Below are 15,174 nucleotides of genomic sequence, written 5' to 3' on the forward strand. Positions count from 1 at the left end.
TCTGCTTTCCACTGAACCTTTCATCTTTCCAACTAGTCCCTCTTCATTGTCTTTACCCCCCCTTGTGGTGGTTTGATTCAGGTGTCCCTCATAAACTTAGGTATTCTGAGTGCTAGTTTCTCCAGCTGATGGCAATTGGAAATTAAAGCCTCCAGTAGGTGGTGTATTGTTGGGGGTGGGCTAATGGGTATTATAGCCAGTTTCCCCATGCCAGTATTTGGCACACTGTCCTGTTGCTATTGTCCACCTTATGTTGGCCAGGGGGTAATGTCAACCCTCTACTCAAGCCACCGTTTCCCCCTGCCATCATGGAGCTTCCCCTTGAGCCTTTAAGCCAAAATAAACCTCTTTTTCCCACAAGCTGCTCTTGGTTGGGTGATTTCTACCAGCAGTGCGGACCTGACTCCAGTACCCCTCCTCCATCATCCATGATGAAATGTTGATGGGTATAACACTGCAGGTCTTGTGCAGATAATGCCAATCATGTAGTCATGAATGTAATACTCACGTTTTATCCTGGAGATAGTATTCCAAAGCACTCCTCCTCCTCCCTTGGCTCTTAAGTTCTTTCTGCACCCTCTTCTGCAATGTTCCTTGAGCCTTGGAGAGGGTAATACAGATGTCTTACTGAGCACTGGGTTTTGACTTTCCCCAGTAATCACCACCATCTGCAAAAAGAATGCTTCTCTGACCAAAGGTCCACCTTATTTTTAATAATATTTTATTTATTTATTAGAGAGAGAGAAAGAGAGAGAATATGGGTGCACCAGGGCCTCTAGCCACTGCAAACAAACTCCATATACATGCACCACCTTGTGGATCTGGCTTATGTGGGTACTGTGGAATTGAACCTGGGTTGTTAGGCTTCACAGACAACTGCCTTAACTGCTAAGCCATTTCTCTACCCCTTACCGTAGTTTTTTTTTCCTCAATTTTTATTAACATTTTCCATGATTATAAAAAATATCCCATGGTAATACCCCCCCCAACTTCCCCTTTGAAATTCCATTCTCCAGCATATCCCCAACCCATCTCAATCAGTCTCTCTTATTTTGATGTCATGATCTTTTCCTCCTCTTATGATGGTCTTTTTTTGTTTTGTTTTGTTTTTTGTTTTTCGAGGTAGGGTCTCATTCTGGCTCAGGCTGACCTGGAATTCACTATGTAATGATGGAGCATGTTGTAAGGAGTCCTACCCTTCCTTTGGCTCTTACATTCTTTCCGCCACCTCTTCCGCATTAGACCGTGAGCCTTGGAAGTTGTGATCGAGATGTTACTCAGTACTCCAGTCACTTCTTTCCAGCACTATGATACCTTCTGAGTCATCCCGAGGTCACTGCCATCTGAAAAGGGAAGATTCTCTACCCAAAGTGCGAGTAGCATTAATATAAGGGTATAAATATTAAGGGAAGTGCTTACTGGGCAGTTTGATAAGCACAGTATATACATTTTTTAAAGACATCAGCAGATGTTACACCCCTAGGGCTCATGACTACCCCTGTTTTAAGTTTTCAGTATCAGGGATGTGTTTCCCCCCCATGGAGCGGGCCTCCAGTCCATTGAGGGCAGTTCTTCCACCATGACAGATGTGCCACTATTGCACCCATTGGCTCATTTGGTCTGGCTGGCCAATTATAAGGCTTGCAGTGTCCACTGTTGAGTATCTTCACTGGCCTCACCGTAGTTTTTGAGACAGGTCTTTTTCACTGAACCCAGAGCTCACATATTTAGCTATAAGCTAGCCAGCTTACCCCAGTAATATTTCTATCTCTGTCTCCCCATTGTTCTGCTGCACCTGGCTTTTATGTGGGTGCTGGGGTTCATTATGCTTGTGTTACAAGTGCTTTATCATCTTAACCATCTCCTAACCCCAGTGTTAGTGGGTATGGGTGATGATTGCTTAAAACTAGTCCATAAATGTGGCAAAAACAGTAACATATTATTTGGTCTTTGTTTCTTAGCCAAAATGTTTTTCTAAAGAAAATATTCCCTTTATTTTGAAGTGTTTTTAAATTTAGACAGAAGTCCTTTTTAAAATTTTTTTATTAGTTTTGCACTCAGTGTATACAGTCAAGTTGGTACCATTGTTCACCTCCTCCTTGTCCTCCCCACTCCACAGGGACCCTCCTCATTGGGGAATATGGGTCGTGCATTGTGGGATTAGTATGAGTAGGAGGCAATGTCTCTGTGTATCATGACCCAATGTGTGGCTCTGACATTCTTTCTGCCCCTCTTCCACAAATTTCTCTGAGCCATGTTGGGCTCATTTTAGGTCTATGTCAGTGATGAGGTCTTGGGAGCCTCTGTGTCTCTGGATATCTGGTTTGGTAGGAATTGAGTGTTTTCTGTGCCTATCTCCTTCACCCTTGTGCTGGTACCAGGTTCACCAAGAAAGCAGCACTCTTGCTCATTTACCCAATTATTCTTAGTTTCAACTAGGGCCCTTTTGAGGTGTGATGGGCTGGTTCTCTCTTTAGAATCTGCATCTATCTGAAAAACAGCAACAAATTCTCCAATGGAGAGTGAAGTTAGTGCCAGATAAATGGGATAACCTTTGTTTATTTAGAGAGAATTTAATAGGTGTAGGCCCTCTTGTAGCCCGTGATTGGTGCGAGCTTGATAATGGAGACCAGGCTCATTTGGGATGTGGTTCTGACTTGAAGCCCAGCTCCAGCTTTGGGATCCATTCCACTGAGCAGAACAGTTAGCCAAATCAAGAGCAGTTGGTTTCCCACCATGGCTGTGTGCCACTATTGGACTTGTGTGAGCGTCACATCAAGTTATTTGCTGCTGAATAGCTTAGACCACAAGTTGTTTGGACAGATATTGGTTATTTTTCCCCAGTCACTAATGTAACACCTGGCACTAGACGAGCTAACTTTCTGGGGACTGACTCTCTTCTAGCCATGTCACTCCATGTTCTGTACCAACAGCATGTGGTGTCTTCATCAGTAGGGTCTTACTACTAACCTTTGGTGGGTCATCTGACAGAAATCTGTCTTCTTTTGGGAAACTTTGTATGTCTCTCTGATCAAGAGCTTATTGTGAATGATAGCCACGTGCTGGTGCTGGGAGTTATAGGTCAGCGCCCAAGAAGAGAAGGAAGAAAAAGATAACAGAAAAAAGATAGAATAGAGAGAAGAGGGAAAGAAAGAAAAACAGAAACAGGAGATTAAGGTCAGTCTTCATTATACTCTATCCAGATCCTTGTGATTCAGGTGTTCCCTCAAGGACCTGGTGAAGGTTCATCCATTTAGTCTGTCTTTTAGGATGTCTAATTTTATTTTTTTTTTTTTAGGTAGGGTCTCTCTCTGGTCCAGGCTGACCTAAAATTAACTATGTAGTCTCAGGGTGGCCTTGAACTCACAGTGATCTTCCTACCACTGCCTCCAAAGTGCTGGGATAGGATGTAGAGTTTTGTTGTGCCATTGCCTTTTGGGTTCAGTTTTGTGTCCCCTACCTCCACCCTTCCCCTTTTCCCCCTCTCCACAACCATATTGTCTGGTCCTCGAGATGCTTGTTATGTATGTCAGCATCTCGGGCAGATTCAGGTTTGTGCTGTAGATAAGTGAACCTATGTGGCAATTATCTTTCTGTAATTGGGTGAGTTCACTGAGAATGGTCTGTTTCAGGCTCAACCATTTTTCTTCAAGTTTCATTGTGTCATTTTTCCTTACTGCTGTGTAGAATTCCACTGTGTAGATATACCACATCTTAGTTATCCATTTGTTTAATGTTGGACATCTGGGTTGTTCCAGCTATTAGCTATTACACATTGAGTACTTATAAATATGGTTGAGCAAATCTTTGAACTGAGGCATGGAGCTTTTAGGATAAATCCCCAGTAAGGGAATAACTGGGTCTGTTGGTAACTCTATAGTCAACTTTTTTATGAGTCTCCATATTGCTTTCGAAAGTAGTTGTATCAAAGAAAACCCTCTGGAGGCATCACCATACCCGATCTAAAGCTATATTGTAAAGCCATAGTAATAGTAACAAAAGTCCTTTTTTAAAGTTGTCTTAAGGAGTTCTAGAAATGACCTAGTCCACCATTACTGAAAATGAAAGTAAATGTTGTAATTAAGAACTTGGGGGAGAGCTAGGAGTGTGACTCAGTTGCTAGAGTGCTTTAGGTTGAATCTCCATCCTCATACTAACTGAGTATGGTGGTACATGCCTGTAAACCCTTGGGAAGTGGAGAGATTAAAAAAAATAATGAGAATTTCTCTTTAGTAGTAATTGGTTCCTAATACTTTAAAGAAATAATCATTTCCGAGTCAGGACAGCTCCCTCCCCAACACTTCGGCAATGTCTGGGGGCAATTTTGGCTGTCACAAATTGGAGAGTTGGCATAGTGACATCTAGTGGGTGAGGCCAGAGATGCTACTAAGCATCTTACACAGGACATTTCCTCAGTCTTCTGAGCCACAATATTAGCAGTGCTGAAATTGATGTACTTTAGACATCTACAGCATAGTTGTTTTTTTTTTTTAATTTGGTTTTTGTTTCCTACTAGTGCACAAAGGGTTGCCTTATTCTTTCTTGTGTTTATATAGTGTGCCATTAATGAATTTAATGTATATGAAAGAAGTTGTTATTCTCCATTATTTGTATTGTCTATGATTTTATTAAAATAGACTTTATCAAATGTCACTTCACACATATCAAGCAAATTGGAATTGATTTCATAGTGTATTTTTAAAGAAACATGGGGTGCTATTAAATTAATTTTAGTAGAAGTTCTACATCTTACATCCCCCATTCAAATGAATGGGTTTCCATTTCTTCATGCTCTGTTAATACAGCTGCATCTTCTGTAATTCCTAGTTGGAAAGCCTGTAATAAATCATAGGCAAAATAGAAATGATTTTCATGTCAGTTATTTTCTCTGTGACACAGAGATACTTAGTTATAATGTTTATGCTTTAGAGTAGCAATACTGTCAACTTGAACATAGGCAACCAGACCTGTTTTAGAGGATTAGTAATATATTCTTCAGAAATATATCAGAAATATATATTCAGAAAATAGCTTTTAAAATATTTAAGCAAAGTTCATCCTGGAAGGTGCAATTTTAGCATAGATCCTATTTGACAAAAGGTGAAACTGCCATTTTTTAAATTGATATTGTTTCCATATAGTTCATAAAATACTTGGCTTTCATGTTAATACAGTAAGCTGGGTATGGTAGTATATACATGTAATCCCAGCCAGCACTTAGAGGATGAGGCAAGAAGATTGTGAATTCAAGGCCAACCTGGGCTACATGCTGGGTTTAAGGCAGCATGGACTATAAAGCAAAAACTCTACCTTAGAAAAATAAAAATTAAAAAATAGGCTAATACAATCACCTTTCTTTGGTTGTTTCATTTTATTTTTGTTGATTCAGACTCTCATTTTGTAGCGCAGGCTGGCCTGGAACTTACTGTGTTGCCCTAGCTTGTCTCCAAGTCATGGGTAATTCTCCTGCTTCAGCTTCCTGAATGCTGGGATTTACAGTTGTGAGCCCCATTTACCAACTAATTGATTACTTTCTAAATACCTTACCTTTCAGATGTTGTATATAACTTTTGATACAATAATATTTTGATTTATCTTAAAGTTTTTTTCCTGACTTACTCATTTTTAAAACATTCAAATCAATGAGATTCTTGGTATTAAAGGGTTTAGTCCTTAGTAATATTTTGAACACACATGCATGCACACACACACATACACTACATTTCCTCAAATCCTTTTTGTGTTTTTGTTTGCTTGTTTGTTTTTGTATTTTTTTTGAGGCAGGGTCTCAGTATAGCTCAGGCTAACCAGGAACTCACTCTGTAGACGAGGCTGGCCTTGAAACCGCTGCAACCCTCCTATCTCAGCCTCATGGAGTGCTGGGATATGCCCAATGTTTTGTTTTGTAGTTTTTAAACTTTATTGACATTTCATGAATATAACATATTTTGATCATAATGTCCTCTCATCACTCTTTTTTCCCCCTCACCATGCCCCTTTTACTGAACCCCCTCTATCCTTCAACCAGCACTTCTACCATTGCGATGCCTTCTTTTGTATTTTTGAAACAGGGTCACTGTTTAGCTTAGACTGACCTCAGACCTGCGAGAGCCTTCCTGCCTCAGCCTCCCGGGTGCTGAGATTACAGATGGGAGTCTCCATACCCAGCTTTTCCAGGAAATTCCAAGGGTCTGTCTTTTCTTTCTATTTTTAAAATTTTTATTGTTTAATTTTGGTTTTTCAAGGTAGGGTCTCACCCTGGCTCAGGCTGACCTGGAATTCACTATGTAGTCTCAGGGTGGCCTTGATCTCACAGTGATCCTTCTACCTCTGCCTCCCGAGTACACTGATTAAAGGCATGTGCCACCATGTCTGGCAGTGAAGGTCTGTGTTTTCTAATTGCAGTTGCCTTTGGATTAAAAACTACTTGTTTTCTTTCTTTGTTTATTCACTTAACAAATATTTATTTAGTGACCCTTGAATTCCTGGCATTGGTATGCAACGCTGACGAAGTCAGGTACATCTCTACCCAGGTTGATATCCTAGGGAGGGCAAACACTAAACATATGATAAGTAAGCATGATAATTTAAACTTGTATAAGTACTTCAAAGGAAGTAAATGAGTTAATATGGAATTGGCAGGGATAGGTGGCTAGGGAGGATTTTTTTTTTTTTTTTTTGAGGTAGGGTCTCACTGTAGCTCAGGCTAACCTGGAATTCACTATGTATTCTCAGGCTGGCCTTGAACTCAAGGCGATCCTCCTACCTCTGGAGAGTAGAATATGGGTCCTTAGGTTTCACAGGCAAGCACTTTAACTGCTAAGCCATCTCTCCAGCCCAATGATAGTGGTTTTTATACGAAAGTGGTGAGAACAGAGATGAATAGCAATGGACTGCTCTGAGGTACATTTAGATATAGAACAGAAGGTCTTTGGATGATAGCTTGATTGGAATTAGAAACGAGCAAAGGACTTTTATGGGTACTTGAGCAGTTGGGTCAATGATGATTAAATTTATTAGTAGGAAGAAATCTGATGAAAGAATTAGTGAAGTTATTTTGTTTGTGGAGGACAAGTTTAGAATTAAGTTCTATTTTGACCTGGTTAAGTTTGAGAAAACTGTTGGACATCCAAGATAAAAATGTTTGGAAGGTAGGCTGGAGAGATAGCTTAGCAGTTAAGACACATGCCTGCAAAGCCTAAGGACTCAGGTTCAATTCTCCAAGTCCCATGTAAGCCAGGTGCACATAGTGGTGCATGTGTCTGGAGTTGGTTTGCAGTGGCTAGAAGCCCTGTTACACCAGTTCTCTCTCTCTCTCTCTTACTGTAATACATTAAATAAATAAATAAATAAATACATGTATGTTTGGAAGGGCCCGGTGTGGTGGCACACACCTTTAATCCAGGCACTTGGGAGGCAGAGATAGGATTGTTGTGAGTTCAAGGCCACCCTGAGACTACATAGTGAATTCTAGGTCAGCCTAAGCTAGACCCTACCTCTAAAAACCAAAAAGAAAAAAAGGTTTGGAAGGCGGTTTGAAATAGGGGCTTGATGCTCAGAAAAGAAGTTAGAGCTGCTATGTGTGGTGGCACATGCCTTTAATCCCAGCACTTGGAAGGCAGAGGTAGGAGGATTGTTGTGAGTTCGAGGCCACCCTTAGATTACATAGGTCAGCCTGGACTAGAGTGAAACCAATACCACATTCATTCACTTTCTTCTTAAAAAATATTTTATTTTTGTTTATTTATTTATTTGAGAGAGAGATATAGAATTAGGCAGGGAGAGAGAATAGGCATGCCAGGGCCTCCAACCACTGCAAACAAACTCCTGGTGCATGCCCCCCCTTGTGCGTCTGGCTTACGTGGGTCCTGGGGAATCGAACCTGGGTCCTTTGGCTTTGCAGGCAAGCACCTTAACTGCCAAGCCATCTCTCCAGCCCGAGTTTCTAACTTTTATTAACAAAATCTAAAGATGCTGAAGTCCCTTGTACCAAATAATACAGTATTTATGTAGGCCCTTTATGCTTCTCTACTTAGGATGAGGTTATGTCCCAATGGGTTTATCATAAAGTTAACAGAGCTTAAGTTCAGCTGCTGAATTTGAGACTGTACTTCAAGTTATCTCTAGGTTGTTTATACCTAGTGTAATTTGTATATTCTAATACAAATCAATTCAAAACCAGCATACTTATATAATACGTTTATTATATAATAGCCATCTTTTGATTTGTTAAAAACATAGCACACTTAAAATGCTATGTGAATAGTTATACTGCATTGTTCAGGGAATCATGACAAGAAAATTATTCTGAACATGTTCAGTTCAGGTAAAGCCATTGTGCCTTATAACATAGTGCATACATGAGCCAGATGCTAGCTGAATAGTCCTCAAACAGTGTGTAGTTACATGCTGCAGGGTAGATCTGAGCATCATTTCATTTATATAAACTCAGTACACAGCAAATTCTAGCTTGGTTGGTTTTTTTTTTTTTTTTTTTTTGAATTTTCTTGATTTTTTTCCTGAATTTTTTTTTTAATTTATTTATTTGAGAGCGACAGACACAGAGAGAAAGAAAGATAGAGGGAGAGAGAGAATGGGCGCGCCAGGGCTTCTAGCCTCTGCAAACGAACTCCAGACACGTGCGCCCCCTTGTGCATCTGGCTAACGTGGGACCTGGGGAACCAAGCCTCGAACCGGGGTCCTTAGGCTTCACAGGCAAGCGCTTAACCGCTAAGCCATCTCTCCAGCCCATCTAAATATTTTTGATTCTAGGTTAGTTAATCCACAGAATATGTGGATATGGAAGATCAACAGTCATTACCTTTACATTACTGGGAAACTGGCACTAGTGACTTTTAGTTTTTTTTAAGAAATACTTGGGCTGGAGGGTGGTTAAGACGTTTGCCTGCAAAGCCAAAGGACCCTGGTTTGATTCCCCAGGATCCATGTTAGCCAGATGCACAAGGGGGTGCACTCGTCTGGAATCTGTTTGCAGTGCCTGGAGGCACTGGCGCACCCATATTCTCTCAGTCTCTCCCCCCCACTTTCTTTGTTAAACAAACAAATTAATAAATAAATACTCCATTGCTAACACTATGGCACATAAAAATGCTTTTGCCAGTTTGAATATACTTAACTATTGTACATTTATAAATTATATACAATTAAATATTTAAAACAATTCTTTCAGTCATTATAAAATAAAATTTCTAAGTATTAACAAGCATTGTGGGGCTAAGGATGTATCTGTGCGTTACGGGCTTTTGTAGCATTCACAGAGTCTTAGGTTTGATCTCTAGCATTACACAACAAAAAAGCAGCCCAGTGGGGTAGCTCACACCTTTAATCCCAACACTCTGGAAGCTGAGGTAGGAGGTTCACTGTAAGTTTGAGACCAGACTGGGCTACAAAGTGAGTTCCAGATAAGCCTGGACTAGAGCAAGACCCTGCCTCAAAAAAACAAACAAGGAGCCGGGCGTGGTGGCGCACGCCTTTAATCCCAGCACTTGGGAGGCAGAGGTAGGAGGATCGCCGTGAGTTCAAGGCCACCCTGAGACTACAGAGTTAATTCCAGGTCAGCCTGGACCAGAGTGAGACCCTACTTCAAAAAACCAAAAAAAAAAAAAAAAAAAAAAAAAAACAAGGGCTGGAGAGATGGCTTAGCGGTTAAGCGCTTGCCTGTGAAGCCTAAGGACCCCGGTTCAAGGCTCGGTTCCCCAGGTCCCACGTTAGCCAGATGCACAAGGGGGCGCACGCGTCTGGAGTTCGTTTGCAGAGGCTGGAAGCCCTGGCGCGCCCATTCTCTATCTCTCCCTCTATCTGTCTTTCTCTCTGTGTCTGTCTCTCTCAAATAAATAAATAAATATTAAAACAAACAAACAAACAAAAAAACAAGCAAAGGCGTGTGTTATGCATTTGATATACAGTGATACTAAAAAGTGTTGTGTTGGGCTAGAGAGATGGCTTAGCGGTCAAGGCACTTGTCTGCAACGCCAAAGGACACAGGTTTGATTTATGTGTCTGGAGTTTGGGCAATCCAGGGCCTCCAGCCACTGCAAACATTCTCTCTCTATAACTGCTTCTTTCTCTTTCCCTCAAATAAATAAATAGAAAAAATTAAAAGTGTTGTGTCTTAGAATCAATGAATCATAGATTCATTGAAATATATGGATGATAGCTAATACCAGAGAATAGATAAAGATTTTGGATTTCATAGTTATTGCGCAGAGACTGTTGCTTCACCAGGCTTTCTCTGTCTTTAATATATAAAGTAATGAATTTCATTATTGCATTTTCATACATTGTTTTCATTGATCCTCCTCCTCCTCTTTCATTGCCCCCTCACTTGTCCTCTTCCTCCTTCTTCCAGTAGCTTCAATCCTACTTTGATGTCACATACTTTCTTGTGGGGTTTGGGTGTGTGTGTGTGTTTGTGTGCGTGCATGCGCGCAAGGTCTCCACACTGTCCTGGAACTTACTCTGTAGCCTAGGCCTCTGGAGTGCTACTATTACAAATGTAAGCTCCTATGCCTGGCTATGTCATGTATATCCTGTTTTCCCTCCTCCCTCTTCTCTTAAGACTTCTTTTCCCCCTTTCATGATTCCCTTAAAAGCAAGCACTTTTATCTGCTATGCCATCTCCCTAGTCCTTATGGTCCCTTTCCTAGTTTCATAACATGTCCATATTCATACATACATATAAAACATAAATAAAATTTTCTGCATGGGAGAGAAAACATAGCATTTGTTTATATGATTTTGGGTTAATTCACTTACTATGTTTCCCAGCTCTACCCATTTTCTACAAATGTCATGATTTCATTTTTCTTTGTGGCTTAATATAGTCAATTATAGTCAGGTTCACACTGCTGGCAGAAATCACCCAACCAGGAGCAGCTTGTGGGTTAAAAGGGTTTATTTTTCCTCTATCACTTTCAATGTTTCAGGTCAGTTTTCAAAGTAAGCCTTAACAAATTAAAAAAAAAAGAAGAAGAAAGAAAGAGGATAGAAAAAGGAAGTAATTCCTTATCTTATTAGACTAAAACGGAATAAAACTAGAGGTCAACAGTGGGGGAAAAAATACACCAATACTAGGAGACTGAATAATGTACTTTTAAATGAACAGTGTCATTGAAGAAAACAGGGAACAACTTTTAAAAATCCTAGGATCAAGTGAAAATGAGAGTATAACGTACTAGAATTTCCAGCCAAGGCAGTTCTAAGAGGAAGGCTTATAGCTATAAGCACTCACTTTAATTTTTAATAATCAGAAAGAGGATATGGTTCATGAGTAAAGTACTTGTCTGTGCAAGCATAGGGACTCTAGTTCAGATCTGTAACACCACCATAAATGCCAGGCATGGTGGTGCATGCTTGTAATCCTGGTGCTGGGGAGGAGGAGACCCATGGCTTACCAAGAAGCTGTACTAGCCAAATCAGTGAGCTCTTAGTGGAGAGAGATTTGGAAAAACACTTGGCCTCAGCCTCTGGCCTCCACACACATGCACACGTGTGCCCATACATCTATGAACACATATACACATGCCAAAATATCAGAGAGATCTAGAAGAAATAACAATGATGCAACTCAAGGTTCTAGAAAAACAACAAGCTAAACCCAAATGCAGTACACAGCCAGAAATAATGAAGATTAGGGCAGAAATTACTGAAGTAGAGACTAAAAGAAAAATACATGAAATCAAGCAGATAAGCTTGACAAATCCCATACCAAGCTAACCAAAAGAAAGGAAGCTAAGACCCAAATTAATAAAATAAATAAAATAAAATTAGAGATAACAAGGGAGTTATTCCACCACTCCAATGAAATGCAGAGGATTATTCAGGAATACTTTGTAAAACATACGCCGACATTCTTTCTGACTAAATCCAAGCATCACATTCTAAAACAAACAAAACAAAACAAAACAAAAAACACCTTTAACATCATACATCATCCATGTGGCTAAGTACACAATAGGAAAACAAGGCCATGGATAAGCTAAGCGGTGCTCATTTTACCCAGTATGACTTTATTTTTCCTCTGTCTATCCTTCTAGGAAGAAAGAAATATGGAGGGTTTAGTAGGTATTCATTTAAAAAGAGTGATGTTAGGAATAGAACTTAACAAGGTAAATGAGTATGCAAAGAATTATATTAATTATATGGTAATTTTTAAATTTTTATTTATTAGAGAGGGTGAGTGAGTATGGGCATGCCAGGGCTTCTTGCCACTGCAAACAAACTCCAGATGCATGTACCACTTTGTGAATCCAGCTTTATATGGGTACTAGGGAATCAAACTTGGACCAGCAAGCTTTGCAAATAAGTGTCTGTGTCTTTAGTCACTAAGCCATCTCCTCAGACTATCTGGTAATATTTTTTTGTGAGGTTGGGTCTCACTTTAGTCCAGGCTAACCTGGAACTCACTCTGTAGTCTCAGGTTGGTCTTGAACTTATAAAGGGCCTCCTATCTCTGTCTCCCATGTTCTGGGGATTAAAGGTCTGGCCATCTGGTGATTACTGCTAACCTAATATTTCATCTCCATAACTCTCCACTTCCTTTTTTTTTTTAAAGGAAAGACCAGAACAAAGGAGAGTAAACCTGAGCTCTATTTGTGTAAGTAAATTTAATTTCATCATAGCCAGAGATTTCATGGAACATAATTTAATCAAAAGATTATATACATTGGCCCCCCCAACCACATCTGCTGCCTCTCAAACTTCAAAGTGAAATATTTGTTTACTTGATTCATTCCACTGACTTATCAAACTTCTTGGTGTACATCTTCATTCTTCTCTAGTATGCAGTTCTTTATGGCTTGACACTTGTTATTATGACCATTTATTTTCTCACTGACAGTTGCATGGGAACAAAGACATACAATCATCTCACTATTATAGAAATGCATGCTGTGTCTACAGTATAGTCAGTAATATAATAATGTCTGCTCTTATGTTTTCTATTTCCAATTTTAAGTTTCTAGAATATGGAAATGATGGCACATTTCCATTTCATGATACTTTCCTCAGATGAAATGTTTTTGCCAATATAATGAAAGAGAGGATTTTAGGTACTTTTCTGGTTTGAATGTTATTTGGTGACTGCTCTAATGAGCTACCTCTTGCCATGCACATCCAGGATGTTGTGAACTTTTCCTAGATATAATAAATATGCATATTCAATGAATAATTTTTCCTTTTTCTGTGCCTACAGGGGAAGAAATGGAACTGTTATTTGGACTATTTATTTTCAGAGGGTTTACAAGGTTTGAAACTTTTCCTTACAAGTAATATTCATCGTTCTTCTGTCCCCTGATTGGAGAATATTTCTGCAGTGGTGAATGCTAAAAGAATGTTGATGTAAGCAAACTGAGCTGCTAGATTAAATTCTTCATTGCTAGAGAGGTCAAATAGCTCAACTTAAGTTTTCATATTCATTTCACTGGTAGACTGCTATCTTCAGGGAATACTCAGTGACCTTCTGTCCCTGTCTCAGGAGAGCTTTGGTGTGGCTAACATTTTTTGAATATAGATTTTTTAGCCTAGTAATGAAAATTGACCTCTTCATCACCAGGCTCTGTCTTCAGTGAATTATGCATAAGGAAGCACACCTTTCTTTGTGTTAGGATTTCTGTTACATTTTTGTGTTATATGTTGGTAGGAGAGGTCATGTACAGTAATACTTAATCACCACAAGCACATTTATGGCAAGTACCCTGCTACATCTGTAAAATCTCCAGAGATATTGCAATTTTGTCTTATGTGAATGACATCAGCTCTGAGAATAGGGTGCAAGACATGACTCTAAGAGTCCTAAGAAGTTTGTGGCTCCATAGGTTTTCTGTGGAAGCAGTTTGATGAGAGGACTGTGTGGATAATGAAGATATCTCTGTTTTTATTGCTTTGGATTCTTGAAACTACTCTATTTTATTTGGGTGTATATGCGTATGTGTATGTGTTTATTCAGATTTTAAGTATTCAGGCTTAAATAAACTAACTGCAATTTTGCAGGCAAGTGCTTTAACCACTGAGCAATCTCTCCAGCTCCTGCAACTTTGCTTTCAGAAGCAATTCTGAAGCTTTTAAAAAATCCATACCGGTAGAATATTTTACTGACAATTTACTACTACTGAATATTTTTCTTTTAATAAATTTTTCATCATTTTAGAGAAATGAAGAATTTGTCCTTCAGAGCACATTCTTATTTGTTTTTTTTTTTTTTGTTTGTTTCCATTTTGAAAAAAAATGTCAGATAGGGATCAGTCTGGAGATCCTATTCATCCATTCATTGATTTAATTAATATTTTTAAGTTCCTTGCTGTGTGACAGGTGGTTTTTTATGCTTGTTATCCATTTGTGACCAATGCAAAATACTGGTTTTATGGTATTTACATTCTAATGACAGAGAATAACAATATAAAGAAATATGGAATATCAGTTGCTGTGAATAAAAACCAAGAAATCAGGACAGAAAGTGGGAAGGTGTTTAGGGAAAGCCTATTTGAGGAGATGACATGGACAGAGACCTTAATGCAATAAGTCTATGAGTTGTATTTAGGAAAAGAGCAGTTTGATCACCAGTGAAGACAAGTGAAAAAGCTCTAAAGTATTAATTTTCCTGGCATGTTAGAGGAGAAGCAGAGAAGCTAGTAAGGCAACAACGTACTAAGAGTGCTAAGAAAGGAAACAGCAAGAGAGATCTAGTGACTAGTTTGTGAAAGGTCCTTCTAACCTGACATCTATATACAAATGGAAGCCATTGAAGAGATCAAGAAGAGGAGTGGCATTTGACTTATTTTTGTGGAATCTGGAGCTGTAGTGTGTAAGCTAGGCTGGAAAGGATTGAAGGGAAAATCAGAGGTCAACTGGTATCCCAGGCAAGAGTGACAGAGAAGTGGGTATTGGATATAGGTACTGTTTTGAAAGCTGTAAAATTAGAATGGGCTGGTAGGTTGGATCTGAGGAGGAGGAAAGAGAAGAATAAAAGATGACATCTAGATTTTTTTTTTTTTTTTTTGGTTTTTTGAAGTAGGGTCTCACTCCAGCTCAGGCTGACCTGGAATTTACTATGTAGTCTCAGGGTGGCCTTGAACTCACAGTGAGCCTCCTACCTCTTCCTCCCTAGTGCTGGGATTAAAGGCGTGCATCACCACGACCAGCTGACTTCTAGATTTT

At 39.5% G+C, this 15,174-nt stretch overlaps 1 protein-coding gene across 1 annotated transcript in view; it reads left to right on the plus strand.

Moving 5' to 3' along the window:
- The window catches only part of Cenpi (centromere protein I), a 69,292-nt gene extending 55,105 nt beyond the window's left edge, over window positions 1-14,187 (plus strand). The window contains exons 20-21 of the mRNA XM_045140367.1: window positions 12,575-12,616; window positions 13,214-14,187. Of these exons, the coding sequence (XP_044996302.1) occupies window positions 12,575-12,616; window positions 13,214-13,315 (144 nt within the window). The 3' untranslated portion in view covers window positions 13,316-14,187. The remainder of the gene's footprint in view (window positions 1-12,574; window positions 12,617-13,213) is intronic.
- The last annotated feature ends 987 nt before the right edge of the window (window positions 14,188-15,174 follow it).

Source organism: Jaculus jaculus, chromosome X (genome assembly GCF_020740685.1).
Source record: "Jaculus jaculus isolate mJacJac1 chromosome X, mJacJac1.mat.Y.cur, whole genome shotgun sequence".
In the NCBI taxonomy this organism is placed as follows: domain Eukaryota; kingdom Metazoa; phylum Chordata; class Mammalia; order Rodentia; family Dipodidae; genus Jaculus; species Jaculus jaculus.